At 36.0% G+C, this 20,679-nt stretch overlaps 1 protein-coding gene across 1 annotated transcript in view; it reads left to right on the top strand.

The window, feature by feature from the left end:
- The window catches only part of LOC150077534 (low-density lipoprotein receptor-related protein 2-like), a 496,886-nt gene that overhangs the window by 212,871 nt on the left and 263,336 nt on the right, over positions 1 to 20,679 (top strand). The window contains exon 17 of the mRNA XM_090385933.1: positions 12,627 to 12,752. Within this exon, the coding sequence (XP_090242059.1) occupies positions 12,627 to 12,752 (126 nt within the window). The remainder of the gene's footprint in view (positions 1 to 12,626; positions 12,753 to 20,679) is intronic.

Below are 20,679 nucleotides of genomic sequence, written 5' to 3'. Positions count from 1 at the left end.
TTAATCCCCCCCATTACACGACATTCTGATTTTCTGGCCCATTCAATTTCTCTGCACAACTGTTCATTGTACTCATCAAAGTCATTAGGCCTATAACATACTCCCACTTATTTTCCCTTTCCCAGTTTGTCACACCAAACAGATTCAACATTCCACTCTCCACCCATGTCAACTGGATGCATTTCCTTAGTTTTGTGTTTCTTAATTAACAGCATAAGCTCCTTCCTACCCTGTCTGTCCTTTCTGTACACATTATACTCCCCAAATTACAATTCTGCACTGCTTCTATCTGTGTGACACCATGTTGCTGATATCCCAACAATATCAGTCTTTGATGTCTTGATGAGCACTTCAAATTCATCAAATTTATTTACTATACTTCTAGTACTGGTGTACATGCAAGTATACATGCACTTGTTCTTACTCTTAGTTAACCCTAACACAGCCCATGTATTTACTTGTTCCATGATGACTCCCAGCAGCTCTTGATGTCCCCAGCAACTTGCTCTCTAGGCTGCTGCTCATTACAACAAAAGCAGTGCAAGAATCACTTTTGCCTCTGCCTGCGGCTACTGTTGATCTATTAGTTTGTTAATCCCCCAATCTAGTAGTTTTCCAACTCACCTAACACTGCCTCGATGGCATCAGCAAATATTCTTGCATCCTTTCTATTTAAATGTATCCATTTAGAATCCACTGTATCCCTGTAGAAACACTCTCCTGTTAGCAAGGTCAGTTAAGTGTTAGTTGGTTCAACTTGAAATTCCAAGTAACAATTTGTTCCAGAAGTTAGATGATTAAAAAATTTAACCTTTTCTTTCATAACAAGGTTCTGTGGGGTACCTTCTTTCAGAACAGCATTTTTTTTCAATGATGCAGAAGACTTTTTAGGACTATATTTAATCCCCTCAGTGATTTTTGCAAGTTTGGTGATGTAACTCCCTGCCAGTTGGATATTAGTAGTTGCTCACTTGCAACCAAATAAATTTGTAAAGGAGGGGAGGGAGCAAGGATTCCAGGCTTTTTTTGCATAAAAAAAAGTCCATACAGTTATATCCACTCTTATCATACACTTTACAAAAACAGATCAAGTTGCTCAGATTTCACCAGAAATCAGCCATTCATGAATGAAATTTGAGTGATCAATGACATTAGTATTAATGGTGACAAATGATGCAAGCTTATAAAGCACCATTGAAAAAAAATACATAAAAAACCTCTGACATCACTTAGCCACCCCTCCAATAATTTGTCTATTTCTTCCTTGAATTTATTCAAGCTGCTCACCTCCACAGCACCAGATGAAAGTTTGTTCGAACAGTCAACCACCTACTGGTTGAAGGCAAACCTCCTCACATCTATCTTGCAAACATCCATCCTCAAGTTGAATTTATGCCCCTTGTGTGTGGTCTGAGCAAGAGAAAGAATGCCATCATCATTAAGCTTGCTCAGTCCTTCAAGACCTTGATCAGATCACCTTGCAGATGCCTATTCTCAAGGCTTAAGCTTGTCTTCACAAGACCACTCTTTCATTCCTTTCACCAATCTCGTTGCCCCTTTTCGGTACCTGTTCCAGCAGTTCTACGTCCTTTCTAAAATGAGCCCTTCAGACTTGTATGCAGTACTCAAGATGTGGCCTAACCAGGGCTATAGTGGAGGGTATATACCTCCACTGGATTTTTTTAGGTGAATAAATTTTCTTAACTAACAGCATAACCCCTCCTCCCTTCATACCCTGTCTGTCCTTTCTGTACACATTGTATACTCCCCAAATTCCAATTCTGCACAGCTTATATCTGTGTAACACCATGTCTCTGATATACCAACAATATCTGCCTTTGATGTCTTGATCAGCACTTCAAATTCATCAATTTTATTTACTATACTTCTAGCATTAGTGTACATGCAAGTAAGTATACATGCGCTTGTATACTTGCAGGATCATCAACAGTTGAACCACCAACATCAAGTGAACCAATCTGATTCATCCTCTTCCTTCTAAAGTTTACATAAGTAAAGCAGCCTTTGTTGTTTTTCTTTGCATCCACTGTTAGCACAGACAACTGAAAAAATTCTACCCCAAAATACAGACCTATTAGCTTAACATCTGTTACAGGTTAATTAAAGTAATGCAACACCAGCTGCACAGGAATGCAATTATACTGCAGTAACAGCATCGATTTGCTAAGGGCAGTCTTGTCTAACCAATCTGATAGCTTACTATGATGCAGTGACCATGGAACTGGATGCAAAAAATAGTTTTGATATCATATACTTGGATTTCACGAAGGCTACCATTGCACATAAGACTGCTATGCAAACTGCAGTAATATGCCACTAAGGGCAAATCCCTTTTATGGATAAAGGGATGATTAAGTGGAAGAAGACTGTGGTCATCAATGGGAACTGCTGTTTGTGGACTAATGTTATTAATGGAGCCCCCCCTCCACAGGGTTCGGTGTTGGGTCCATTGTTGTTTTTAAATATTTAGTAATGATATTGATTAAGGTATATCAGAATTAATGTCTAAGTTTGCAGATGATACAAAGGTTGGCAGGGTGAATAATGGCAGTAATCACGGTGAGCTATTGGAACAAGATCTAAAATTAGGATCAATTAGTGACTGAAAATTAGGTCGATGGAATGAGAAATGGCAGTTGAAGTTTAACATTGACAAATTCAAGCTAATGCATATGGTAGCAGCCGTGGCATATCCAGGTGTCATCGTAAGGGGGAGGGGGCATGGTAATCAGGTGTTTGAATTTTTTTTTTTTTAGAAAGACCTAGAAACACTTATGTTTTATTGATTCTTTATTTGAATATTAGGAAAGCTTGTGAATAATATGAATTAATCATATAAAATGACAAAATATTATTTCCAAACATTTTGCAACAGAAAACAGAACAAACAAGTAGTTATAATTTATAAGAAAATTATAAAAAGAAAGAACAATAGAAGTATATGCATAGGTGGATTTACAGTGAAGCTAATGAAGCTTAAGCTTCAGAGCCCCTCACTTGCACGAGCCACCTTCAAGGCACTGGGAAGGTGGAAGCAATATGATTTTGTAATATTTGCAAAAGTAAAATATTTTAACCACAATCAGTTAATATCACTGTCTCCTTCCATTAAGACTTCCTCTCCATCATACTGTCTTTTTGGGTCGCATTGGAATCATGGACACTGGCTGGATGGTGGTGCATTTGGGAATAAATTTTCTAATACATGCAATATTTTAATTAAGTCAAGTTTCACTGATTTAATTGTACAGGAGAGCCATTGTTTCATGATTGGTGGGAGTAAGTACTTGTATTTTGAAATAAAGAATTTGTATTTTGAAAGAATTTGTATTTTTTAATGTTTCAATAAATTAACGAAAATATTAAAAATAGTGTATTACTTCGAAATCCAAAAGTGGTGCACTTGCACCATGCTGCCTGCGCTCATGGTTTGAGTGGCCACCAGCTTTAAGAAAAATACAAATAAATTTTGCATTCTTTTTCTTAAAGAGGGCCCAAAAATTGTATAAGCTGCAGGTCCCATAAAACCTCCATCTGCCCCTGCATAACTGTAAAAAATGCTATGCTGCTTGTTGCACGTTCTGTATTGCCAATTTTCTTGAATGGCAATACTCTAATGCTAAAAACTAAAGGGCTCTTCAGCTTTCTTGTATATCGTTTATATTACGATGCTTTTCAGTATCACTTAATTTGGCTGTCAGTGTGCATTTACAATATATACAAAAACAATTTTAAATAATTGCCATCTAATTTGCAGAGCCAGTTCTTATATTTAGTGTCCTTGAACCATTGATCATGACAGTGTCGACTATATTTTTTGCTCATTTTCAAAAACAGGCAAAATTACACACTATAGTTTAATATGAAAATTCATAAGTGGGGGGGAATTAGTTACCTACTCGATGTAAATTAATCGTGACAAACAAAAGGGCAAGTTTTTTTTTTTTTTTTTTTTTTGTCAACAGTCCATTAAACCTATTTGGTTTTGCATGCTGAAATGATTAAGTTACAGCATCTTTGTTTTGGGTTGTCTACTCCAGTAATTTGAAAAGTGAACCAGCATAAAGCGACCCTCTGTATTAGGAAAGTTAGATTGCAGAAAGTTGAATTTCAAAGAAACGAAAGGAGTTCTGAGTGATTGATGGAAATTCATATAATATTTTTCTCTGATCTATAAATGATCCAGCAGTGAATTTTCAATAAAATTTTTTATTGACATCAGTGTAATAAACTTTCAAATCATTCTGTCAAATTGTAACAAAATGAAAAGAATAGTAATAAAAATATCTAGAGCAATGGGTAACATGTTAGTATCACAAACTGTGCAACATTTGTGCACTTTTTTTATATTTTCATTAACTTAACGAAAACATTAAAACAATACAAGTTCTTTCTTTCAAAATAAAAGTACAGCAGATTCCCAATTTACTGGGATCGGATTAACCAGGACACTTCAAGACTCCAAATTAAAAAAAAAATCAACCAGAAATTGTAAAATTCAAGTAATAACTAGAATAGGTATAAACAGATATTTTGCAAGTTGTAAATAAGCAAGAAGTGGCATTATAAGTCGTCATTGGGAGATTAATGTGCCTGTTATCTTGCAACCCCCGCTGTCTTCGCACCTGCCGCTCAAAAAAAAGGACCAAATATTTAGTTTCTTTTAGTGCGTTGCGTCGATTGTTCTGTTCCGTCACACTGCAAAAGGACAAATTCTGTTTCATTATTTATGTTGGGATGTCATTTTTTTTTTAATAGTAAATTTTTTTTTTTGTTTAGAAAACACAAATGATGGGTAAATGCAAAAGAGTTGCACTTTCAGTTAAATACTTAATTTTTCAAAATTTTGAAAATGGTGCATCCGTTAAATCTCTAAGGAACTAATATAATGTTGGTGACCAAACCATACGCAACATTGCAAAAAATAAAGGGAAGCATCGTATTGGACACACAAGTAGTACGTGGTAAGTTTTTTTTTTTTTTTATCTATCACCATATTTTTTACGTAGGTTGCTGATCATTTTTCGATACAGTAAGTCCCCGATTTACGCAACTACGGATTTACATAAATTTGTTTTTACTCAATTTTTTATTTTTAGGATTGTAAAATTTAAAACAACAAAAAAAACAAGCAATCAATAACGACGATCATGACTTGCACAATTGAGATCGGAATAACAAGCAAAAAATAAGAAAAAAAGATTCTTACAATTATTTCGTTTTTTTTATGACTGAAGATTTCAGTGAAGGGGATACACACTTCACCATAATAACGTAAAAACCGACAGAATTCCAGCTATTGGTATTATCACAAATGCATTAAGATAGTTTACTACCTGTTTATAATAGATTGTAATAACAGAAACGCCCAATAAAATGGAAAGTGCAAATTGTTTTTTGTTCACCTTCAGAAATGTGATTTAGTAAAATGTGGGCTCATGCGGGATGATAATAGTGAGTTTTTGCCTTAACCCTGTGAAGTTCTTTACAGAAAATTTCATTTTGACCGTTATCACGGTGCCGACTAAGAGAATAAGTGACAGTGGTACTAGTACATCTGCCAACAAAAGGAAAGAAAGCGATAGATTTGGATCAGAAAATTAAACTAATAAGAATGTATGAAAATGGTCAAGCATTAACAAGTATCGCGCTGAATTCAGATTTGTCAATAATAATATAGTAGCAATATGTTACTAGTCACTTCTGAATTACGTAAAACTCAACGAAGTAACAAGTCCTGGAATGTATCTCTTACATGTCAGGGACTTCTGTATTTTTGGATTAATCAGGAAATTGATTATCCAGGATTTGTTTTTTTGCCATCTATTCTGGAAAATCAAGAGTCTACTGTACTTTCTCCCACCAATAACGAAACATTGGCTCACTTTTACACGTAAATCAGACAATTAAAATATTGTATGTATTCGAAAATTTGGTGAACAAAAAATTTATTCCCACATGCAAGATATTCTGCCGGCGCCCGTGACTGTTAAACATGGTGCTGTTTCTTGTATTCTCCCTGTTTTGTGAACTCTGACCATGTGGTTGCCCCAGAGTATAAACAGAAACTCATTCATAAAATCACTTTTTACAGAATCACTACAAAGTTGGCACTTCATTGGGAACATAAAGCAAATCAGTGCACACTTCTCTATTCAGAGGTGCACATTTCATTGTATGAAGAGTGCAAAAAAAAAAAAAAAAAAAAAACAAGAAAAATTACTTTTTGAAATTCATGTTCCATCTTTCTCTAATCTGTAAATGATCCATCAACAGGGTTTCAATTAAAAAATACTGGCACCAGAGTAACAAATTATAGATCATTCTGTCAATTTATAACAAAATGCAAAGAATAATAAAAAAAATAAATCTACAGCAATGAGTAACATTGGTATCAAAACTGGACAACTTTGACGATTGCCAACATCATGGATCATTCAAAATTTTTGAATGGTCCATCACATAAACTAATGAAAACTGGAATAATAAATTTGCTTACATTTTCAGCATTCCTATCACAGGTTAGAAAAGAATGGTTGTAATGGTAATGGATGAATTTTTTTCGTGCTCTGAGAAACTTGAAAATGTAAAATCACTACATTCAAAAATGTAGAATAACAAATAGTAAGTGATACTTGATAAGAACTGCAGACCTTTCTTTCTCTGCCAATAAAGCAAAATGAAAATATCTGATTGGCTGAAATTTTTTTTTTTTGTTTAGTTTACCCAGTTTCTTCTTAAAGTAACATTTCAACAAATTTTCCCACCACAAGCAAAAACAGAACAGATACATATAAAACAGGTATTAAATGTTACAACAAAGTCCAGTCCCGTTGGCTGTATAGAAAGACCACAATGGACAAGGTAGAATGTTGTGAAAATGGCAACTCAATCTTAAAACCATAAATTTAATGAAACTGCATGCTTTGGAGTGATATGTTGGACAGACAACTTGTGACCCAGACCTGCTAATTTTGGGGTGACTGAAGTAGACATTTTACTCTTCCTTGTCATTGTTTAATCTGCTATCTGAACACCATAGGATAAACATTAATTACATGAAGGGTTCCTCCCAATGCATCAATCACTTACAGAATGTCATCAACATATGAGAGGATCAAAGGATCGGCTAGATGTGACTCTGGTTGGCATAGTATTAACTCATTCTTAGTCTTTGTAGTTTTACATTTCAGAGAGACAAAAAAAAAAAGAGAGAAAAAAAACCAAATCTAAGGTACTAAAACGACAACACTGACCAGAGCTAGACTGTTTTGTGATAAATTTGTGTATTGTAAAATAAAATATCCTCTTACAACAATCAGTGTACCCACACACAAAAAATGTAAAATAAATTCAACACTAGAATAAAATCTATCTTTGTACTATCTATAAATCTATAGTATATCTATATTTGGCACAGGTTTTGCTGAAAATTTCACAACTATCTTTTATTTGCTAATATTTCTATAAGCGTGGCATAGTCACAACAATACTTGGATGGCCAGCCGCTGTGCTGATAACAATGTTACATTTCATTTTAAAAAATGTTAGTTTACTAATGAAATTCATTAATTGTCTTGAAATGGGTGTCTTCCAAATTTCACGGGCCCCTTTCAAGCTCGGGCCCAAATGCAGCTGCATTGACATAGTTACGCCACTTAACAACATTGTTTTTTCTGGAGATTCTTTCAGTTAGCTCTTTGTACACTGAAAACCCCTTGAGAGAATAGAGAAGCGAAACATCTCCTGCATTCTTTCTTTCATTTAAAATTTTTGGTGAAGGGAGGGCATATGCCCCCTGAATACACCCCTGTGTAGCAGTAATCAGTCTGCCACTGCCACAATTGCATGAAACAAGAAACTAATACACCATTACTGTTCCAGCTAAAGCTATTCCCATTTCAAAATCAAAAAATGGAAAGAAATTCATAACAGAATTTAGTCAACAGGACTAAATGGAAGTCAACAACAGAAAACAACCAGACATTTTTGCTGATGATGAAATGGACAATGGGATACAACACAGACTTGAAAAAAAGAAAATATAAATCAAATTAATAGTGGACATATTTATTCAATGGAACTGTCGAATTTTACACAGAAATATTGACAACATCCATTTCCTCTAAGCTAAGTATGCTCTCATCTGTTACTGTCTACAAGTGACAATCTTCATGACAATGGCAATCCATCAGTAAAAAAAGCTACATCCATAGGAAAGACAGATCCATCGATAAATCAGGCGATCCAACGGTGAAAAAAAACTACATCCATAGGAAAGACTGATCCATCGATAAATCAGGCGATCCAACGGTGAAAAAAAAAACTACATCCATAGGAAAGACTGATCCATCGATAAATCAGGCGATCAGACAGTGAAAAAAAATCTACATTCATAGGAAAGACAGAATAGGAGAAAACACAACATATGGAGGAGTTGCTATATCGGTAAATCTGCATATTCCATTTCACCTGATTCATCTCAAGTTAGAAGCATGAGCAATTTGTACAACAAATTTTCATATGGTATTATATATGGTACATACCAATATATTTACCACTGAACCAAATTGTACAATATGAAGAATCAGATGCCATCCTCACCCAACTACCCCAATCAGTTTTTTTTTTTTTTTTTCGTTGTGACCCGAATGGTTATATCCCCTTCTGTTTGTTAGAACTTTCCCAATCTGGAAAAGTTCTAACAAACAGAAGGGGACAGATTATAGTCACTGTTGTTGATGCACCAGTATAATCCAAATCAAACATAGATAAAGAAATCTTCACTGCTTTTCTTTGCCAGAAACTTCTCATAGTCCACTTTAGGTTGCCTAATCTCCTTTGTAACCTATTGTAGACTAGTTTGTCTAATGTAAGTCGGATAATTTATATGCATCCATTCATTATTCTTCTCTGCCATAAGTCATTTCATTTGAAATACATTTAGTTCTAAGCCTTGAACAACTATCCCTTGATATGCAAAGCTTAATAGCTTCTACAATCTGTATTTGTAAATGATATTGATGATGGTATATCAGGCTTAATGTCCAAGTTTGCAGACGATACGAAGGTTGGCAGGGTTGTTAGGACACTAATGACAGTACACTGCTGCAACAGGATCTACAAAAGTTGAGCAGATGGACTGAGAGGTGGAAAATGAAGTTTTTAAAATTGACAAATGAAAAGTACTACATATGGGAAGCAGTAACCCCAGAGTAATGTATCAACTCTGTGGTACTACACTGACAGTCGTAGAGAACGAAAGGACTTGGGGCTAATAGTGCAGGCAGATAAGAAGTTTTCTGAGCAGTGCAGATGGTCTGCAAGAGTAGCTCATGGTGTCTTGTCAGTGATATACAGGAATTTTTCTAGCAGGGATAAGGAGGTGATTATCCCCTTGTATAAGGCAATGGTCAGGTCACACCTTGAGTACTATATACAGGTCTGGAGGCCACATTTTAAGAAGGACGTAGAGCTGTTGGAATGAGTACAGAGAAAGGCAACAAGATTAGTGAACAGAAAAAAGGTTGCTCTTATGGAGAAAGGCTGTAATTTTGCAAATTACAGTATCTGGAGACTAGGCACCTCTAAGTTGATTTGATTGAGGTGTATAAAGCCTTGAATGGTTTGAGCATGCTCAATGCTGATGGGATTCTTCCTCTTGCTCAGAATAATCACCTGAGAGGGCATAAATTCAAATTGAATAAACATGGTTGTAGGATAGATGTGTGGAAGTTTGCCTTTAGCCAGCGGGTGGTTAATTGCTGGAACAAACTTCTATCTGTCATTGTTGAAGCTGATAGGTTAAATAAATTTAAGGAGTAACTGGACAGGCATTTGGAGGGAATGGTGTTTTTTTTTTTTTTGGCTGATGCTGCATAAGCTCATACACTTGCTTTCTTGCATCACATGCCACTACTACTACTGCCATTTTTATATAGCATGTTCCCTGTTTCCTCTGACAATAGTCACCAACAACTGCTAGTTCCTGTGCACCAGCAGATTCTGCTTTTTTGGGGATTGCCACTGTGTTGCATGATGATTCTGCTTTTTTGGGGATTGCCACTGCGTTGCATGATGATCAGGTGCAAGCTCAGCTCTGATGTTGATGTGGGCAGCTGAGAACTTGATGGGGCCCCTCAATTTAGATCCTTTGAGGGCATTGACCCTGTCCTTCAAGCTCTCATATAGGCCCATAACAATGCTGAGTTGTCGCCTCATTTCCTCACACTCCTTACATTGCACGCACACAGACATCCCGTTGGCAATATCATGTCCCATACCTCACTGCTCCACAAACATCAAGCAAGCAGTGCATTTTAAAAGGCTGTGATTCAGAGGGCAATGCTCCCCCCTCAGTTCTCCCTTGATCCACAGCACTCCGTTTAGGTTGAGCCTTTTGCTTTGCTGCTCTGGTCTGAGTCATGATTCAAATTCAATAAAATTTCAATTTCAGTACAAAATTATAAACCCTAAACTTATATCCCAATGCTATTTTAACACTATATATCTATATATTTTTTTTAAGTGTAGAGTATTATCTTTGAGTTTCTTTATATAAGTTCCAAATCAAGTTATGTATTAATTATGTTATGTTCATAAAATCTAAGTCGTTATATGTATTTAATTAAAAGTACAATTTAATTGACAATGAAGTTCAACAAGATTAATAAATTTACTGATATAATTGATATTATATACTATACTATACTAAGCTAATGCTATCTAGTTTGGGATATAATGTATCGTATAACAATGGCGGCAAGTTATGAACGGTAAATCTACGGACACTTAAATATTAATTAACTTCCAAAATCTCACTATCTCAATTCAGAATAAATCAAGGATCTTGCCTAGATCTATAAGCTACTTACAGAAAATAATTTAATAACAATTAGTCAATAAAGCGGCTAACTATAGCTAAAAAAAAACTTCCGATTCGTCGGCTCTGCAAAATTTATAAAACACGTGGATTGGATACCCTTACCGATACTAAGTAATAACCTACAAAATCTATCTACATTAAAATATAAACTAAGTATCATAACTAGGAATATAGAGCTACTCTAGAAAATAAGTTAATATTCTAATTCAAGCCAATATAAATTAATAAAACAGAAAACTTCTATGTTCCTCAGCCGTAAAAACTTAGCCTACACAAGGCTACTCTCGTTCCCTTTCCCATATGGAAATGACATCGCTTCCTAAATGATGCCAACTGAGTCACCAATGCTGATTCAATAGAGTAAGCAGTGGGTAGTAATATTATGCAAGAATAAAAGCTACAAAGCCACCAAAAGAGCATCTAGTGTCAAAAAGGAATGAGTTCAAAAACAGAGAACAAAAAAAAAAAATTAAAAAAATGCAGACTAATAAAATCTGCTTCTCAGGGTTTTGATCAACATCAACCTAAGTAACATAATTAAGTTTCAATCAAACTGTTCAAAAACTAAACCGGTTTAGATTCAAGAACACAACAATCATTTCTTGAAGTAGTTTTTGGTTATGACATCATACTAGTCTACAAATGGATTTCACTAACTATTGAATTGTAAAAATATCAAATCTAATTTCAGTTAACCTATAAGAGTATTTCAAAGATAGCTAAAGCTCCAGCTTAGCAAAATCAAGAAAAGTATGCAAGAATAAAAGCTTCAAAGCACCGAAGAAGCCTCCCATATCAACAAAAGAATGAGTTCAAAAACATAGAGAACAAAAAAATGCAGTTTAGTAAAATCTGCTTCTCAAGATTTTGATCAACATCAGCCTTCTACATAGACTTCTCATCAAGAAGCTGGACTGTCGACATCACAAAATTATATTCAAGAACTTCCTGAATATTTCGTGATGTTTTGACTCTTAATCATGGAACTATAATTGATGCTGTGTTTCAATGACATTTACACTCTTTACAATCTCAAGTGTACCCATCATATTTTAGCTATCACAAACCCATTGTAAGTAAATTACCTATTGAACGTGTATTGCAACCTCAAATTAATGACACTTTCAAAAAAAATAAATGCTTTAAAATGTTAAACATGTTTGCATTCTTTTCATACTAAACCCCTTTAACCTCGTGCAAGCCAAGGATATTTTCCCATAAAATAAGACTCTTTCATGCATACAGGGTACACCTGCTGCTTTTTTTTGCCGTGCCTCTCTTGTTTGAGGCATGATTCTTGTATTCATTTAAAAATTAAAATTACTTCATGAGATAAGAATTAAGAATATAACACGCACATTATTACAGATTATGTTATATATTACATGCTATGCTATACCAATTTATGATATATATCTTGCTACCAAATTACATTGCATATTATGATATGCAGTTATTATTAACTGCATGTTATGATATATATCTTGCCACCAAATTACACTGCATAATATAACTTAATTATTAGCTTAGTTTATAGTATTAGTAAGTTCTCTATATGAGAGAGAGAGAGAGAGAGAGAGAGAGAGGGGGGGGGGTTATTATAAGTTAAAGAACAACCTTGATAGCTCAATTGCAATATATGGAAACATTTTTCTCTCTCTCTGAGAAATTTCCTTATGGATTTATAAAACTAAAAATAGCTGCTATTTCTTTCTTTCAGTTGGCGAAAACTCCTGCTCACTACAAAGAAAAAATTGCAGTCATATCTGTCTTACCAATCCAGAAAATGGTACATGTGCATGCCCTCTCTACTTAGTTCTCAGTTCTAATGAGAAAACTTGTAAAGGTAAGTGAGAGGAGAGTGAGCCAAGATACTGTCTTGTACTATATAATGGCATAAAGACTTCCATTTGTTAAAGAAATGGTTCTGAAACTTTCCTTACTTCAATTTAAACTAGTCAGAGCTTTATCAGCATTGCTGGTATCAATGTTGCTTCATATGCTATTATAAAATGGTTAACAATAAACCTGCTTCCTCATAACTGACTGTTATTCAGTAGCAAGTTTCTATAAGTGACTTGTTAGTTCATTATTACTAGCCATGTATCGCAAGGAAGCCCGAGGCTTATGCTGCACTAGCTAAAAAAAAAAATTCCAAGTTACCCTGAGAGAGAGACAGAAGTAGAAGGGAATCACCAAGAAAGAGAAGAATGATGATATCCAGCTCAGGACCCTGAGTGTGCCAAGTCCATACTCACAAGATGTGAGCCCCTGGGGTTAAAGTCCATTAAAGTTCCTCGGGTCATCAACGGGATTCAAACCTGGGCCTTTTCCACCCAGTGTGCGGAGGATGGGAACAATACCACTGTGCTACCGGCACAGACCAAGTCCGTCAGACTATGTTCATCTTTTTGTATAACTGACTTTAAATTGTACTAATCTATATAAATACTAGCATGTTGGAGGATATACTAGGGGCAAGAATATTCTTGACCTCATTACTAACGAGTCAGATGACATCACACTGCTTAAAGTACAGGAACCATTGTTAGGAAGTTGTCATGCAATCGTCAGCTGGAAGATGAAGAAAGTTGTTGCAGTAGTTAAATGTAAAGGCATGGATTTGACTTCAGAGGAGGGGACTTTAACAGTTTAAGGTGCTGTGTGGCATCTATGAACTGGACATTACTGAGGGATCGTGAATACATTTGAGTTATGGAATACTTTTAAAGCAAAAATCGTAGAAGCCATGAACACATACATACCTTTCAGAAAATATTGCTGCAGAAGGAGGAGGAAGAGGATGCTGAAATGGATACTGCAGAGGTAACTGTTCAAATAGAGCAGAAAAAGATAAATGTGACAGTTACAGAACAATGAAAAGTACTGAAGCCTACAACAGGCACAAGTTGATCTGTAATAGTACGACAAATAAGGTCAGGGAGGCCAAGGCTGTGTATGAGAAAGTTGACTAAGAGAGCAAAAAATGGAACAAGGAATTATTCGTGTATGTGAATAAACAAAGAAGAAAGCCAATCGGATTGGACACCCTGTGTGCACTGGGTGTGGGGAAAGTTTTAGATAACCAGCTGATGTTGCAGAAGAATTGAGTAGGTAATTTGCATCTGTCTTTACTGATGAAAGACACTTCATACTGTGAGGCTGAGCTATATGAAATTAGGGATGTCATAATTACATCACTAATTATGACATTTTATTAGTAAAATCTGTGAGCATAAAGGTAAGTATGGCTCTCAGAGTTGATGGTATATACCCTGTAATTTTGAGGGAGTGTATTGATGATCATGGGAGATTCCTTTGGATTGGAGAAGTGCCAATACATAAAAGCAGTTCTAAGAATGAAGTTGGTAACTACTTCTTAGAACCGCTTAGAAGTACTGTTGTTACCAACTGGTTTGACCTCAGTGGCAGGAAAATTCTTATAGCAATGGCTCACATATGGTGAGTATGGGTTTGACACGTCCTGAGCTGGATGTCATCATTCTTCTCTTCTTGGCGATTCATTTCTCCTTTTTTTTTTTGATGCCTCCGTAGCCAGGTGGGAAAGAGCAGCAGTGCGTAGCACACCCTTCTTGATTAGACAGGGGTTCGAACCAGTCACCACCAAATACGAAGGATGCGGAAAGGTCGGGGAATGACCACCACATATTCCTCGAGCAATATGGCCTTAGTTGCTAATGCTCCTAAAAACCAAATAACAACAACAACATTTCTACTTTTGTCTCTCTCTCTCTCTCAGGGTAACTTGAATTTTTTTTTTTGGCTGGTGCAGCATAAGCCTCGGGCTTTCTTGCACCATAAAGCTATAATAATTAAGAGTGCAATCAAGGGACTTTTAGATAGATATGGCATCTCAAAGGACATACGTGGCTTTGTTAAGGGTAAATAATTATTGACTAACTTAGTAGGCTAAGTTACTCATGAGCTAGATTTAGGGAATAATTTCGACGTAGTTATTTGGATTTTAACAAAGCATTTGACTTGGTCTTTCATGAGGGGTTACTGTATAAGCTTTGAACAGGTTGGGATTACTTCTAAGATTTTTAGATGGATTGCTAGGTAGCTGCAGAGCAGAAGGCTGTGATTGATGAATATTCTTCAGAGTGGTGTCCATCAGGGATTGGTTCTTGGACCTTATTTCTATTTTCATAAATGACATCGATGAAGGGATAGAAGGTGTGATGTCAATTTGCAGATGTAATGATTGCCAGTCATTGATCAGTGCAAAGCAGCACTCCTTCAGGATGACTTGAACAGACTTCTAAGATGGTCAGAGAAGTGGCAGCTATGTTTCAATACTGCTAAATGCAAGGTCTTACACTTGGAAATAGCAACCCACAAATAAATTATACACTTGGTGAAACTGAATTAAAAACAGTGGAGGAGGAAAGGCATCTGGGAGTTACAACATAGGCAGATATAAAGTTTTCTGAATAGTGTAAACAAGCAGCCAGGAAAGCCCATTGTGTCCTATCGATTTATCAAATGTTATACTGTTGAGATAGGGAGGTTATAATCTCACTGTATAAGGCAATTGTAAGACCACTTCTATACTTGGACACAGTATTCCAAATACTGTGTTTAAGTATGGAGACTTCATCTGAAAAAAGACATTTGAGCTTCTTGAAAGGGTCCAAAGATGGGCAGCTTGAATGGTGAGATTGGAAGGATGACCATATGAGGAAAGACTGATTGTGGGCTACAGAGCTTTACAACCAGGCACCTCAGAGGTGACCTGATTGAGGTTTACAAGGCTCTGAGAGGGATTAGTAAAATGAATGATGGTGGAATTCTCACTGTTATGAAGCATTCCAGAACTACAGATTAAATTCAAACTACAGGGCTTTAGGTTTAGATTAGATTGATTGCAGGAAGTTTTCTTTTAGTCAGCAAGTCATTGATTGCCAGAACAAGTTGTCCTCACACGTAGTTGAGGCTGACAGTTTGAATAAATTCAAAGGTCAACTGGTCACCTGTGTGAGGAGGAAAGCACATAATTTGTATTTTTTTTATTTTTTTTTGGCAGTGCAGCAATAACCTGTGGCTTCCTTTCACTACAAGGTGAATACATTAATAAAATGTTTCTTCTTTTTTCTGCAAACACATGAATATACAATTAGTATATATATATATATATATATATATATATATATATATATATATATATACTAATTGTATATTCATGTGTTTGTAATCCACTTTCATAGGCTGCAATGAATGACCAATCATCTCCTAAAGGAGAACAGCTTCAAGCAGTTTTTTTCAGAACATTTGCTGGGTTTCTAGAAAATATTAAGCAATTAAGGACTGTATTGAGTCATGCAAGATGAAGTATCAATACATTCTCACATGAGGGCTTCTTTAGGAAAGGGGAGGCAAGAAGTTTATGAAACTCGAATGGGAAGCCAAATTGTTATTTGGTTTTTTTTTTTAGGAGCATTAGCAACTAAGGCCATATTGCTCCGTGGGGATATGCGGTAGTCATTCCCTGACCTTTCCGCATTCTCTGTATTTGGTGGTCACTGGCTTGAATCCCGGTCTAATCAAGAAGCATGTGCTATGCACTGCTGCTCCTGCCCACCTGGCTATGGAGGTGCCGGGAAACCAAATGATTTTGTGATAACTGAGAGGACACTGGAAGAAAAATTATTGAAGCTAAACATAAAAATGGCACCAACAAAAAGGTAAACTGACACTTAGTCTTAATTATGAGAGCATCTTTGAATTCAGAAGATCCCTGTGGACTGGAGACGTACAAATGTATCCCCACTTTACAAAGGTGAATTAAAAGGTGACAGATAATTACAGACCTGTTCTTTTTTGTTCCAGGGAAAATAAAGAAGTCACTGGTTAAAAAAAGTAATGCAGGACTATCTGGACAGGAATGCAGTTATACTGCAATCACAGCATGAATTTGTTATGGGGTAATCTAACCAACCTGATTGGATACCATGATGTAGCAACAAAGGAACTGGATGCAAAAAATTGTGATGTGATATATACTTGGATTTCAGGAAGTCTTAATACTTTTTTGTTTAAAAAAACTACTGTACAAATTGGAGCAGTGTGGCATTAAGGAAAAGTTACTGCTATGAATAAAGGGATGACTGAGTAGGACAAGTTGGAAAATGGTTAATATTGGACACTGCCTTTTTTTTTTGTGGACTAATGTTATTAGTGGAGTCACCAAGAGTTCATTGCCAGCCCTGTTGTTGTTTTCAGTATTTATTAATGATATTGATGAAGGCATATGAGGCTTAATGCCTAAGTTTGCAAATGATACAAAGCTGTAGCCCTTAATGACAGTAATAAGGGTAAGATACTGCAACAAGATCTAAACAAATTAGGTCGATGGGCTGAGAAATGCAGTTGGAGTTCAACATTGATAAATGCAAGTTTGCAAAGGTATATGGGTAGCAGTAATCTCAGAGTAATGTATTAACTGTGTGGTACTATACTCTGGTTATTGGAAAATGAAAGACCTGGGGGTAATTGTGCAGTCAGATATGAGGTTCTCTGAGCAGTGCATACTGGCTGCCAGGATAGCTCATGGAGTTTTGTATATGATGTGCAGGAACTTTACTAGCAGAGATAAGGAAGTGATTATCCTGTTGTATAAGGAAATGGTTAGGCCACATCTTGAGTACTATATAAGGCCTGAAGGCCTCATTTTAGGAAGAATGCAGATCTGCTGGAATGGGTGCAGAGGACAAGATTGGTGAACAGAATGAAAGAGTGGGATTACCAAGAAAGACTTCTGTTCTGCAAATTCCAGCATCTGGAGACTAGGCACCTGTGAGGTGATCTGATTGAGGTGTTGAGTGGGTTGAGCAAGCACAGTGCTGATGGGAATTCTTTCTCTTGCTGAGACTACACACGTGAAGGGGAATAAATTAAAATTGAGGAAGTATGGTTGCAGGACAGATGTGTGGAGGTTTGCCATCAGCCAGTGGGTGGTTGATTGTTGGTACAAATGTCCATCTGTCGTGAAAGTATGTAGTTTGAATAAATTCAAAGAACTAGACCATTTTGAAACTGATGGACAGGTGATGTAAGTTTTTTTTTTTTTTTTTGCCCGAAGCTTTATAAGTTTGCTTTCTTGTATTATTCGTCACTACTAATATTAATACAGCAGAAAATGAATTATCTACAGGATTCTAGAGGAGGGTTCATAATGCCTGTAATCCAGCCTATGTTATTTTCTTCCAAAACTAGTTACATTGCCTTAAATTCTGATATCATTACCATTAGTTGCCCTGGTGTCATACTACAAAAAAAAAAGTTCTCATAAGAGAGCTGTAATATTTTTGTTATTTATCACCATCATACATAGTGCTTTCCTATAATATATTTAAGGAAGGGGCTAATGATATTTATATTGACAATATAAATAGAATGGCTGGGGAACAATTTGATCAAAACTGTTACCATTCTTTTAAATTGTAGGTCTCAGCTGAGGTACATCTGACTGTAATAATGTTGTAGTTCTGTGTTTAACTTTACATTATAAATTTGAGTATAATATGCTGCTGAATGATAAGTAATGAGTTGCAATACCTATTCATAATACCTGGATAGCTTTGTAATATTGTCCTTTATCACAATTTTTTAGTCTTTGGGTTCAAAGTCAACTGTCAGAAATGCCTTTCCTTTTTTTTTTCTTTTTGTTAAAATAAAATTTAAGTGATAATTCAACACTTTATTTTCATATTTAAAACTAAATTACCATCAGGGACCTAAGAAAACGCAAAAAAAAAATAATAATTATTGCTTTTTACAGACAATTTAGATGACTTCAACTGGGGCCAACCACCCAGAATGAAGACAAAAAACGACAAGAGGTTCTCTGTTTCTGTGATGATCAATATATGCTAAGTAATTTAAATCTAAACCAAATATAAACCAGTATAGGTCAAATGTAAATCGAAAGTTAAGAAAATTTAGAAATATTAGAATCAAAGGTAAGAAATATAAGTAAAATATAAATGTAAGCATATATTAATCGTCGTTGACCCGACAGAGAACATAATTTAATGATTAAAATAAGATTAAATATATAATACATACTACATATTGACCGTATCTAGGACATAATGTAATAGTTGTCAAAATAATGTGGTGCCCCCTATGTGATGAATACGGTAAAAATAAATAATTAAATTAATGCATAGAGAAACATGCAGATAGTAAGAAGAAAAACTAGAGGAGTAGGAATAAAAGAACCTGAACTCCACAAAGGCGAAAAATAGTGGTATAGATAAGAAATAGTTTCTCCTACATCCTCGGATTGCCCTAATAATTTCGGAGAAATAAAAATAAAGAGTGTAGGACAGTTTAAAGACATTACAAGATATAAGTTGTGGCTCTATATATATATATATATATATATATATATATATATATATATATATATATATATATATACACATACAGGGTGTTTCAGTTAAACGTTTCAGAACTTCTAAGAGGGGTAGGGTACATCCTGACAACTCGAAATCATATAGCAATGTGGGGTCGGAAATGCTTTCCTGAAGCGGTGTTGTACACAGAAGCACCATAAAGAAAAGAGACCGTAAGTGAGAAATCGTTTTAATAATACATGAAAAGAAGCAAAAAGGTACATGGATTAAAGTAAGTGTTCGAAGTTTCTTCCACGGGCTACAATGCACGCCTCACATCTCCGACGCATGGACATCCGAACATTCTGGAATACTCCAGGCAGCGTGTCCAGACACAGCAACCGGAGGATTATGCACCTCGTATTGCTTTTGCACAGTGGTACCTTGGAAAATGTGCTACAAATCCCCTTTTTCCTGCTGAAGTGTTGTTTTCCAATGAGGCATCCTTCACAAGGGAAGGAATTTTCAACACGCATAACGACCATATCTGGGCGATCGAGAACCCGCATGCAATACGACGTCGTGCAGCACAGATTCGATTTTCGGTCAATGTATGGGCCGGTATTATGGGAGATCACCTCATCGGACCTTACCTGTTACCGTGTCATCTAACCGGACCTATCTACTTGATCTTTCTGCAGCAAGTATTGCCACAACTTTTGAGAGATGAACAGAATTCTGCATCGACGCAACAGACAATGTGGTTCCAACACGATGGAGCCCCTGCCCATTATAGCGGAGATGTTCGTAACTACGTGGATGTCACATTTGGTCAACAGTGGATCGGACGTGGTGGTCCCGTGCGTTGGCCTGCTCGGTCACCCAACCTATCATGTCTTGATTTTTATTTCTGGGGTCATATGAAATCACTAGTTTATGACACCCCTGTTGACAATGCTGAGGAGCTGGTTGCAAGAATCGCAGTAGCTGCCGAAGAAATTCGCCTGGAGTATTCCAGAATGTTCGGATGTCCATGCGTCGGAGATGTGAGGCGTGCATTGTAGCCCGTGGAAGAAACTTCGAACACTTACTTTAATCCATGTACCTTTTTGCTTCTTTTCATGTATTATTAAAACGATTTCTCACTTACGGTCTCTTTTCTTTATGGTGCTTCTGTGTACAACACCGCTTCAGGAAAGCATTTCCGACCCCACATTGCTATATGATTTCTAGTTGTCAGGATGTACCCTACTCCTCTTAGAAGTTCTGAAACGTTTAACTGAAACACTCTGTATATATATATTATAGTGAATGGCCAATTTATTAAGTACACTGACCTTATATCAAGTAGCAACTACTGTGGCCCCTAGATCAGTCTGAGGTCATCAGTAAATAAGATACAAAAAGTGTTTG

Source organism: Mastigoproctus giganteus, chromosome 12 (genome assembly GCF_048544385.1).
Source record: "Mastigoproctus giganteus isolate SK-2022 chromosome 12, ASM4854438v1, whole genome shotgun sequence".
NCBI lineage: Eukaryota > Metazoa > Arthropoda > Arachnida > Uropygi > Thelyphonidae > Mastigoproctus > Mastigoproctus giganteus.
The sequence above is the reverse complement of the archived record's forward strand: the minus strand, read 5'-3'. Positions and strand labels throughout refer to the sequence as shown.